At 38.2% G+C, this 12359-nt stretch overlaps 1 protein-coding gene across 5 annotated transcripts in view; it reads right to left on the reverse strand.

Annotated features, from left to right (window-relative positions):
- SETD2 (SET domain containing 2, histone lysine methyltransferase) overlaps positions 1–12359 on the reverse strand; it is a 126738-nt gene that overhangs the window by 59965 nt on the left and 54414 nt on the right. For 2 of the 5 annotated variants that reach the window (XR_003966808.1, XR_003966805.1), the window contains exons 10-13: positions 7939–8073; positions 7567–7686; positions 5329–5991; positions 2093–2375 (exon numbers count right to left, since the gene is read on the reverse strand). Coding sequence is in view for 1 of the 5 variants with exons in the window: in XM_030306302.1 (XP_030162162.1) it covers positions 5329–5991; positions 7567–7686; positions 7939–8073 (918 nt within the window). In the remaining 4 variants the exon portion in view is untranslated. Of the gene's footprint in view, positions 1–1758; positions 2376–5328; positions 5992–7566; positions 7687–7938; positions 8074–12359 lie in introns of all 5 variants that reach the window. The other 3 variants (XR_003966806.1, XR_003966803.1, XM_030306302.1) reach the window with 2 other exon arrangements.

Below are 12359 nucleotides of genomic sequence, written 5' to 3' on the forward strand. Positions count from 1 at the left end.
AAAATGATAAAGCATATTTGGTAAAATGTTAACACTGGGGAATCTGGGTGGAGGAATAAGAGGAATTTTTAGCTTTTTTTCTACATTTGTCACTAGAATGTGTATCACATACAGAATACATACACAGAATAGTATCCTTGCAGTTTTCCTATAAGTCTGAAATCACATCAAAAGTAAAAGGAATATTAAGAAAAATTTATACATTTTATTATGGTTACATGTAAGACTAGATTGCACCAACTTATCTATACTCAAAACCTCCCTTAAGTTTCCAACTAACCTGATCATGGTCCTGAGGGAAAAACAACATTGCGTAAAGGTCTCTTCTCTCCCACTTCTCAGACAGCCTTACATCCAAATTATTCAAAGTAACTTTTCCCAAACAGAGTCAAGACTTTTTTTTTTTTCCAAACTAACTTCATGAGCTATAGAACCATAATCATCATGTCTTTAGGGAAACAGAATTAAGAGTTCATCCATAAGAATAAAGTATCAAAATGACTTCACTCAAAATCAGAATGTTTCAAGCAGCCAGACTCTGAACTTTACCACAGTGCAAAAGCAGCCATAGACAGTATGTAAATGAATGAGCATGGCTGTGTTCCCAAAAATCTTTACAAAAACAAGCAGTGGGACAGACATAGCCAAGCCATGATTTAGATTAAAGGACCTATCCAGTAATAACAAAATGGACTACTAATAAGCTTTAGACCATTTTTGCCTTTTACTAAGTCTGATACTTGTAAAACAAATTTTGGGGCACCTAAGCGACCCAGCTGGTTGAGAGGCCAACTCTTGATTTTGGATCAGGTCATGATCTCACGGTTTGTGGGTTCAAGCCCCACACGGTGCTCCCCACTAGCAGTGTGGAGCCTGCTGTCTGGGATTCTCTCTCTCTTCCCCTCTGCTCTGCCCCGCACGTACTCTCTCTCTTTCAAAATAAGTAAATAAACTAAAAAAAAAAAAAAAAAAAAAAAAAAACAACTTTCAATGTAGCAGTATCTAAGATTGCTTCTTTGGGGGCAATTCTAAATTTTAAAGGAGGGGCGTCTGGGTGGCTCAGTTAGTTAAGCATCCAACTTGGGCTCAGGTCATGATCTCATGGTTCACGGGTTGGAGCCCCGTGTCAGACTCTGTGCTTACAGCTCAGAGCCTGGAGCCTGCTTCAGTTTCTGTGTCTCCCTCTCTTTCTGCCCCTTCCTGCTTGTGCTTTGTCTCTCTCTCTCAAAAATAAATAAATGTTAAAAAAAAATGTATTTTAAAGGAAAGGGTAATATTGATCCTTATGGATACAGAATAATCTCTACAAAAGATTTTGAAATTACAGAAACCCAGGGTACATAATTTCATTTTGAAATGTTGCATAGCAGATTCCACATAGGATATCAGTTACAGACTGAATTTCCAAGTAGTGACTTAAACGTTTTCAGCTGAGTAACCCTATGTTTTATTTAAACTTTCTGTAAAGAGTTTAATGCTTAACTTTCTAGGCAAATAATATGTCTGTTGAATTAAAGATAGTCTTGACATAAACATGAAGAAGAGTATTATTAAGAATAGTCCAACTTATCACATGTACAGAATGGTGCCCCTAAATCATCTAAACCAGGTGTAACTGTAACTACCCAGATTTCATTATAAGGAGAGATGCATATCCTGCAGTCTAAGTGTTTACAAGAGAGGCTCTGGAATCACTAGCCATCATAATCTACTGGGTGTTTAACTGAAAAAAAACTGCCAAATTCACAGGAACCTTACCTCTTCTTCTCATGATCCAAATGAATGAGGATTTTCCAGTCAAGTTATAATCAATCACCACTTATAACCAACTGTTTTGCCCTGTGAAGTCTAGGGTATATTTTCAGCATGAGGGGTGATGTACAGTAATTCCTTTTGCAAACAGAAATATATGCACATGTCCCTGCTGAAAATGTAGCCCGATAAATTTGCACGTGAAAATACATGCTCATGTGTAGTAGCAATGTGTTAGGTGATGTTTCTTGTTTAGGTCTACTTTAGGAGTCAAAATGTGCAAGCCCTGTGGAGCCATGGCAGCAGTCCTGTGTATAGAGGTATAGAAAAAGTAGCTCACTTAATCCTTTCTCGCCAGGAGTCGGGATTTTCCCGGAACGACATCCATTGTCGGCAATGGACGCACCAAAATAACGCCGGCGCCAGTGAGTTAACCACCTCTGTCCTCTTTTCACCTATTATATTTTTCATGCATCATCCAACTTCCCAACCATCTTCCTGTTTCTTCACAGAATGCACGCTAGGTTCTCGTTTTTCTTCAGCACGAAGTTGAAAATGGAGTTGAGAAAAGGAGACACATGGTCAGCTGGTGATGTTAACAAGCTCCTTGCTGCCCTGAGAAGCTAGATGGAAATGGTTCAAGTTACAAGGGGGATCATCATCAGATCTGGGAGGACAAAGAGTAATTCATGAAGCTTTATTCCCTTCCCTCCCACCCTCTTTCATTTACTGATGATCCCTATGGTCTGCCTTCACAGCAAAAATCAAGATTAAGGATCTGAAGCAACCTCTTTCAGTTCTTCACTCCATCCAATGTGAAGAAAGGCCAAGTGGAACACATGTCCAACAATGTTACAGTGGCCCCAGAAGGTCAGGGAAGCTTGGAGTGGCTAACATAACCACAATCTTAGAGTAATGCTTTTTTTAGTACGATCTTGGAATTAACATCAGCAACTAACCCAGTGCTTGGCAATAGGTGCTTAATAAAGGTTGGTTGAATAAGACATTGTCTTTTCTGCCAACGTCTACTTGAATACATAGGTGGAAGTCAGACAGAAGTAGTTAACTCTTTCAATGCCGGGATAGTATGGGTATAGTGTAATCACATCAAGTCCATGTGTTTATCTAAAACATGTTCAAATTATGGGTTTCTGATTTCAGTGTTCTGATTAAATGCTGGCTAAAGTTCTTTCTTTCTCTTTCTCTCTTTCTTTCCTTCTTTTTTTCTTGACAACCATAATCAGAGTTTTGGAATTAGAATCATGGTAAATGTTAAACAGAATGATAGATGAATTAAGAGCCCCAGCACCAATGTGTAACAAAACATCACAGTTCAGTCAAGTGACAACATTTCTCAGTCATGCAATTCTAGGTGAGTAATGATTCCAGAGCAAACTAAAGTTTGAAGAAGGAAAATCTCATTCAATGGCTTCCTTGATGCTAAGAATCAGGATACATCCAAAGTATGAAAGTTAAGAAGGATATATTTTAAGTATGAATAAAATTTTGAGCCTCAAGTCAAAAGGATCATCAAGCTACATAGTGCTATGCAACTGCTTTGATCTTTCCGACAGGAGGAACGAGGACAAGCAGGGGAAGAAATAATTTGGTAGGACTCAAAAACGTCTAGAGTGTGACTTTAAATGACCAGTTACAGCTAACTGAGTTAAGGATATCCCAGAGAGTAATTCATACCACTACCATTACAATAAAAAACTACCATAGAGAGAAACGAAAGTATTACTTTTTCCAGGCTTTAAGAAGAGACAGGTTTTTAAAGAAATGATGCTTAATTCTCATTTTTTTAAACTTATGTCAACCAGAGATTTATCAGGCAAAAGTGAACTACTGGGTCTGCCACCCCATTCTCACTCTGTAAAACTATGTCTGTAAGGCCTTTTCTATGCCCCTTCGAGTACAGGTCTCCACTTCCACCTTCCTTATGAAGCCAGTCATGCCACAGGCTGTACTAGCCTCCAAACTCCAGAGGGACTTCTTCCACACTCCTGTGCCCTCACAAAGCAGGCCTTAAATGAAGGTCCACCCACGTGACCACCCCAGCATTTCTTTCTTTTAACTGCAATTCTGGTTCCTGCAGTTCACGTGTTGTATCATAAGCAGATTTACTATGAATTCTTCCTTTTAGGTTTATAAAAAGGAAGGATTTCACAAGGTTTATTAATAAGGTTGAGTAACAATAAACTCTAAGTGGTGCAAGAGTAGCAAACAGGTCAACGAGAACTGAAACCACACCATACTTAAAGAAGAGTCTCAACACAGCAAATTACAAATGCCGGAAGAATAGTGCACAACCAATCAACTACTCCTTTTGTTCAGTGTGAGGTCAGTTCCATATGGGTCAAATCGCAGGATCTAATGGGTGAGTTTTGTAATCATAATTGGGGACAGGTAGGATTCAGTTGTCCATCTTACTGCAAATAAACCTGTACTGCTGGTTTATCTGGTTGCTTCACTTCTGACAGAAGAAAGGAACAGAAAAATAGAAACTAGAAGTAACCTGTTCCCACAGGGTCCTCAAGACCTGAATCCCAGATACAGATCACTTACAATCAAAATGTATCACATCTCTCCTAGGCTCATCCTGTTATTCACTTCTGTGTTTATCCAAGACCCAGACTGAGTTTTCTGCAAAGCAAACCCTGTACAACTTGCTAGGTTCTTTAATGACAGATTATGTACGTATTAGGCGTAAGGGTTCCACACCTCTCTATTTTCCTCTAGATAACATCTTTTGACCAAAGAAGTAGGCATTTAAAGGCAGGCCTATTTCAGAAACAATAATGGAACTGAACACCAACTAGCTCCATATAAAGTTGTTTTACTGGAATAGATATTTGTGTTCAATCATTTTTGATAAGAAGTTGCTGAATTACCTTGGTTTTCCAGTTATAGTTAATTTTTAAAAATTAATTTCTAGTTAATCCAATATATTAATTTCCAATTACTTTAAACACTGACTTTTTTTCTTACATACACTCTTACAAAGAATTTTCAAATGTAGAATCATATGTTTGTAACTCAATGTATTTCTGGTTTTGGTTTTAATGTAAGGTGCACTTAAATAACTGAAGTCACTGGGGCACCTGGGTAGCTCAGTTGGTTAAGCGTCCAACTTTGGCTCAGGTCATGATCTCACTGTTGGTGAGTTTGAGCCCCACATTGGGCTCTATGTGATCAGCCGGGAGCCTGGAGCCTGCTTCGGATTCTGTGTCTCCCTCTCTCTCTGTCCTTCCCCCACTTGTACTGTCTCTGTCTCTCAAAAAATGAGTAAATGTTTAAAAAACTACAAAAAAAAAAAAAAAACAAAACTGAAGTCACTGCTGCGATATGCTTTTCTAAATGAAGAAAAGGGGATATCTGTATATTAGTTTGGCTGGTATAACTCTTGCCAAGATTTAAAAGATTTGAGACATTTGTAATTAGTTATCAGTAAGAGAGATGGTACTCCATTTTTCAAATATATGTATAGCTAGAAAAGTAGGTAATTCAACTTAAGATTTGTGGAACTCTAGACCTGAGTAATTCAGGTTAAAATAAACAGAAATGTTTCCTTACCTTTAGGTCTTTCCAACTATCCAGGAGCTTGGTGGCCAAATCACTTATATCTACTGTTTTATCTGGCTGTTCCTGGCTCCTCTCACTCTCCACATCAGATACACCCTCCTCTTCATCTTGGGATGGTGTTTCCTCAGCAATAGTTTCTTCCAGTTTCGTGCCATTGCCCTCTTTAGGCTCTATTTCAGCATCAGCCTCTGGTTCAGATATGGGTAGCTTACTGGCTTCCATGGCGATTTCACTCTCAACTTTAGACTCAGGCAGCTGTTGTGTGAGTAGCTGTTGTGACTGTAACTCTTCCTCTTCTTCTACAGGGACGTGTTCTAACTGGTCAAGGTCCTCTTTGCCATCCTTGCCTTCCAGCTCACTGGTAGCATCAGATATTGCACTGTCCATGCTATTTTCACTTATAATTTTAAGTCTGCGAAACATGAGCTTCTTGGGGGTATCTGTGTCAGCTTCTGTGCTTAGCTTGGTGGAAGGATCAGGAGTGTTGAGTGGTGTGTGAGCACGTGACGTATTCTCACTTGAATACCCATCTCCTTCACTCAACGGAGGAATGGCAGTTTTGGTCTGAGACCAGCGTTGAATAATTGGAAGTACTTTGCTTTCCTCCAACATATTTTTAGTAGGAATGGGTAAGTGTTCCAAAGTCTTTATAATCTGATTAAACACAATAAAAAAAAAATCTCATCACTTTACACAGTTGACTTTTCAAACCTCTGGATGGGACTCAGATCATTTTTGCAAGAGCAGCGGGGTTTCTTTACTGTCTTATTCAGACCAAAGTCTCTATAACTACAGAAGGATTTAAATGTCATAATATTATTTTCCTCCAGAAAGGAAAGAAAACTGTTTTAAGACTGACCAGCAAAAATAAAAATGTGGGCAGGTAACTGCTCACAATATTAAACAGGACCAATTAATATCCTCCACCAGTGCTTCTCAAATCTGAGATTAAAAAAAAAAAACACACACACACACACATATATACACACACACACACACACACATATATACATATACACATACATATATACATATATGTGTGTGTGTGTGTGTATGTATATGTATGTGTATATACACACACACACGTATATATACATACACTAGTGAACCTCATCCTGGGTATCTTTTTCTAAAAAGTTTCCCAAATGACTGTGATATAGGCTTGGGAACTATGCAACAACATATATTTAAATGATGTCTCACATACACACACAAAACAATGCAGATATTACTTACCTCGTTTAGCTTTTGATAAATAGCTATCTAACAAAATGAGACTCTCTCTTCAGAGATAATCATCCCCTCCATCCGGAAATCCAAGAATTTCTTCTAAAGTACTCCCTAATGTAGTCCTACAGAAACCCCAAGGATAGGGAGTTCCCCTCCACTTGCTCGATAGGATGCTGCCCAATTCATAAATCATTTAATAAAGTCAACTAGATCTTGAAGGAAGAAAGGAAGGAAGGAAAGAAAGGAGGAAGGGAGGGAGGAAGAGAGAAAGAAACCAACCAACCAACCCACCCACCTACCCCAAGTCCTCCTCAACTTCTACTTATTGCCAAATCTCCTGGGAGAAGAATGGAGGCAAGATAACCACTTATTTGCTTATTCCTGATGTTTTTAAAAGTGCATTATTTGGTATTATCTATCTATCTATCTATCTATCTATCTCTCTATCTCTATCTCTATACGTAACATGTAACACTTTGGTATTATATTAAAAAGAACTACATTTAGACTAGGTTAAAAAATATTGCTTATTTCATGGGGAGATATAAACATCACAACTCCACTAACAATGCTGCAATGGACATTTATTTAGATCTTTAAAACACTTAGTGACTCCTCAAAATGTTCTTACTCTGGTCATCCAGAATTCAGCTCTTCACTAATTTTTTAGAACACCAGAATTTAAGTTTCATATGGCTTCCTATCTGTTTAAAACTATGGCTTTAGCAACGAACTGGATCTTTCACTCAACTATGATATTATATTTTGCTCTTGCAGTTCCCAGCTACACAATATCAACTATAGGGATTCTATAGCCATAGGGCAAACTCACTACTAGCAAGTTAAGTAAAGGTTATAGTTACGAGAATGATACTAAGATAATAAAATTATTTAATACCAGTAGTAAATATAGTGCTAGATTCATTACCACTGATATCGCTCAACCTAAGTAATCTATATAGTGGTTTTAAAAAACAAGCAAGTTGAATGTGAACTGACCTCTTCTTGAAGCTTCTGGTTACTTTCCCGGCCATCACCTAGCTCTGCCATCCAGATCCACAACAAAGACAGCCCATGACGTTCCAGAAAGGACTTCAGGCAAGACTGTGAATGCGTGTTCTTCCATGGGGGAAGGGAAGCAAGATGCAGGGTATTGGGATGGGGTTGGGGTGGGTTGGGGTAGGAAATACCAAACACAGCATTAAAAAGGGTCCACAAAGAGGAATAAAATTTTTGTTCATATTCACAAAACACCCAGAAACTTTGTTTTGATTGATGCAAAATAAAAGTGTACAAAAAATAAACGGTTTAAAGTTAGATGCCCCACCACAAACTCAGAAATAAAAAACAAATTAGTATCAAAGAGCTCACCTGTATGAGCTCAAGACAGGTAAGTTTCTGCTCCAAAGTTTCAATTCTAACCATTAGCCGGGATAAGCTGAGCACCTGGTTTTTATCAGAGAGACCCTCACCATTCTCCATCAGAGCTTCTAGCTCTCCATCCACCTGCCACAGCAAAGAAAAATATCTGGTTATAAAAACAACAAAAACAATAAACCCCACTAATCTAAGAATCAAACAGCCTAAAAAAGATGCTCAACTTTGTCAGTAATAGGGAAAATGCAATTAGACCCAGAGTGAGAAAACATGTTAAATTTACTAGATTAACCCAGGAAAAAAAAAATTAAGAAGTCTGATAATATCAAGTCTAGGCAAAGATGTGGATCAAAAGGCACTTTATGCACTGTTGATGAAAGTATAAATTAGTATGATCAATTTGAAAAGCATTTCATGGGGCGCCTGGGTGGCGCAGTCGGTTAAGCGTCCGACTTCAGCCAGGTCACGATCTCGCGGTCCGTGAGTTCGAGCCCCGCGTCGGGCTCTGGGCTGATGGCTCAGAGCCTGGAGCCTGTTTCCGATTCTGTGTCTCCCTCTCTCTCTGCCCCTCGCCCGTTCATGCTCTGTCTCTCTCTGTCCCAAAAATAAATAAACGTTGAAAAAAAAAAATTAAAAAAAAAAAAAAAAAAAAAAAAAAAAAAAAAAGAAAAGCATTTCATTCTCTCATCAAATATTTACCAACTACTTATTATATGTCAAATATAATCCTGGGTGCTAAAGACATTGCAATGAAGCAAAACAAAAGTCTGCCCTTTTTGGGAGACAAACAACCAATTGTTAGGTGAAAAGAATGCCGGAAAAAAATAAAGCACTGGCTTCAAAAATAAATATTTGTATCCCCTATGCCTAGCACTGCACACCTAAGAATAAACCCTAGAGAAACCTCTCCACATGTGTACTCAAAGAGTCCAAACAATGTTCACTGCACAGCCCTTATAACAGCAAAAAACTACCAACAATGCAAACATCTGTGGCCAGGTTGTATAAACCAGCATGTTCATACAACGGATCATTCTACCACAGTGAAAGGAATAAAGTGCAGCCAAATGCAACAACATTCATCAATCCTATAAACATAATGTTGTATGAAAAAACTTCCAGATTACATGCTGTATGAATCTGTTTTTGTAAGCCTCAGAAACAAAAATTTTATAGATGCATGTCTGCAAAATTAATTTTAAAAAGGCAATGGAGGTAAGACACAATTCCAAACACTGGTGTTCTCCAGGGGCTAAGCAGGGAGCAAGAAGCAGAGACGTTCTTTTATAATTATACCTTATAACTTACATCTATTCTCTGCGTGTTTCAAATATTACATTTAAATAATGGGGGAACAACAACAAATCAACCTACCAACAGTTGTTTTCCAGCTGTGTTATAAAAGGTATAAAGATGGCTTACAGAACTTACTCTGGGGGAGATAAAATTAATTCATGTGAAAACAAACAATGAAGCATTAAATGTAAATGTTAAAAACCTAGAGGCCTAAGAAGGAAGGCATCGGTTTAGAATGAGTCACCAGAAGGGGACTCACAGAAGCAGGGTTAGCAGGAGGTAAGATAAAGGGGAGAGTGAAGTAGAGGGAAAATCATGAACACAGGGAAATGGAAAATTAGGATAGTGCCTAGCTCCATCTGGCTGGAGTAGACAATGCGTGTGGTGAGGAAGTGAGAAAAGCCTCATTTAAAGGAAGGCTTGTTAGATCGGAAGATCTCAGAGGTGATACAAAAAAATCTGGATTTGATGTGACTGAGCAAGAGAGCTCTATTACTGAATCCAAAAAAAGGGGAATAATCTGATTGAAATGGAATTTGAGAATAATTAGTGGAGCAATAACAGAACAAAATTTACACAAGATAGCGAGCGATGCAGAAGAGATACAAAGATGGCATTAAACTGACATGGCCTAAGATGAAAGAAGTCCAGAATGTGCTGATAGACAAAAGCAAATCTGAAAGAAAAGAATCTTGAGGAAATTTTCTGTTACGTAACTTTTAATCATCTCAATTTTAGGCAATGCACTGAACATTTCCTTTTTATATGATACCACAAACTTCACATAACATAATGGTGAAGAAAAATAAATAAGAAAACATGAGATGCTATCTGCGAGATGAAGAAATGTAAATTCATTTTATCCCTTCCAAATGTACATTTAAAGCTCCTTTCTCATTTCCAGTATCATTTATGTTTTGAACAGATTAAGTATTTACACAGAAAAATCAATTTATAGTTAAATATTAATCCAAGACCATTTCCTTGAGGATGTTTTTCTCCTGTATATCCTAAATATAGAACTTCCTATGTCCCAAACTCTAGAGGATTAGAGCAGGAAAGACAAAGGGCTTTAAAATTACACTTTCCGGGGCACTCGGGTGGCTCAGTCGGTTAAGCGTCCAACTCTTGGTTTCGGCTCAGGTCATGAACTCAGTTTGTGAGTTCAAGCCCTACACCAGGCTCCGCGCTGACGGTGCAGAGCTTACTTGGGATTCTCTCTCCATCTCTCCCTGCCCCTCCCCTGTTCACTCTCCTTGTCTCTCTCAAAAATAAATAAACAAAAAAATTTACAAAATTAAATAAAATTCCACATCCCCCCCCACCCAATGCAACAACCAGAACCTCACTTTGGACAGAGTTTCAGATGCAAATACTACTGGACTAAGCGATAGGGTTTTCTTTTCATATTTAGGCATGAAAGGATTCTATAACTCTGAACATTTAAGAGACAAAATGGAGCATTTTGCTTCATTGTTTGTTTTCACATAAATTAATTTTATTTTTCATTTAATGAACATTTATCGAATAGATACTATATCATAGAAAGCTCCACTGGGATATAAAAACAGTAGCAGTCTTATCTTAAGGAAATAAACAGTAAAAATGTAGAAACCAAAGTAAAAATAACAAAATTTTGCAAACAACACAGAAGGTGAAGAACCTTTGAACATTCCCACTACAATTATAAGATTAATAGTCGTACTGTATACCTAAAAGTTATCATGCCAATCCCAGTAACATGCTACAGCTTCCATAATTTGGGGTATTCAAGTGGACAATCAATTGTGGAATTAATAACTTTTGGGGTATCTGGGAGGAAGGGAGCCAGGGGATCAACTGACCGCTCTCCTTAATTTACATTTACTACAAATATTTATTTTTAATTTATGGGTCACAACCTACCTGAAAGGATTTGAAGTAACTATAAGCTAACATAAAAGTATAAAAATGATTAAGGAATATGTTAATAAATTACTGATAATTGAACATTTATACATATATGCGTAATTCTATAGCACTTAAAAATTCATTCTATTGAGTACTTAATCCAAGAAATTATTTACTCTTTCTTATTTAAATACTTTAGTCCTTTTGGCCATGAACTATCTTTAATGGGTCTAAGAATTTTTAATAGTTTCTGATGAAATACAACACACATAAAGTATATAAATGACCTGTAAACAAACAGATTTAATAAACAGGTGAGCAATATCCATGCAACCAGCTTGCAGGTTAAAAGCGGGGTGGGGGAACAACACTGTCAGCATTCCTGAAGTGCTCCATGGGCCCTTCCCTTGTTCTAATACCTCCTCTTCTCTGCTCTCAAGATAACATCTCCTAACTTTTTAGGAAATCATCCTCTGTCAGCACAGAGCCCGGCATGGGGCTCGAACTCATAAACTGTGAGATCATGACCTGAGCCGAAGTTGGACACTTAACCGACTTAGCCACCCACATGCCCCAATTTTATGTTTTTTTAAGTTTATTTATTTTGAGAGAGAGAGAGAGAGAGACAGAGACAGAGAGAGAGAGAGAGAAAAGCACAGGTGGGGGAGGGGCAGAGAGAGAAGGAGAGAGACTTACAAGCAGGCTCTGCAATGCCAATGCAGAGCCCGACGCGGGCCTTGAACTAACCGTGAGATCACGACCTGAGCCAAAGTCAGTCGCTCAACCAACTCAGCCACCCAGGCTCCACAAGACTAGTTGATTTTATTTTATTTTTTTTTTCAACGTTTATTTATTTTTGGGACAGAGAGAGACACAGAATCGGAAACAGGCTCCAGGCTCTGAGCCATCAGCCCAGAGCCCGACACGGGGCTCGAACTCACGGACCGCGAGATCGTGACCTGGGTCGAAGTCGGACGCTTAACCGACTGCGCCACCCAGGCGCCCCCATCCTCTGATTTTTAAAACAGATTTACCATCTGTGTATAAATCCCTAAATAATTTTGTCTATTTTTCATCTTTATGGAAATCATACTGGACAAAACTTTTGTGTCATGCTCATTCTACATTCATCCTTAAATTTTAGGAGCCCTCCATGCTGTTGCATGCAGTCATAGTTCCTGCACTTTCATGACCAGTTTTTCATTGTAGGATTACATTATGAATTTGTT

Source organism: Lynx canadensis, chromosome A2, assembly GCF_007474595.2.
Source record: "Lynx canadensis isolate LIC74 chromosome A2, mLynCan4.pri.v2, whole genome shotgun sequence".
In the NCBI taxonomy this organism is placed as follows: domain Eukaryota; kingdom Metazoa; phylum Chordata; class Mammalia; order Carnivora; family Felidae; genus Lynx; species Lynx canadensis.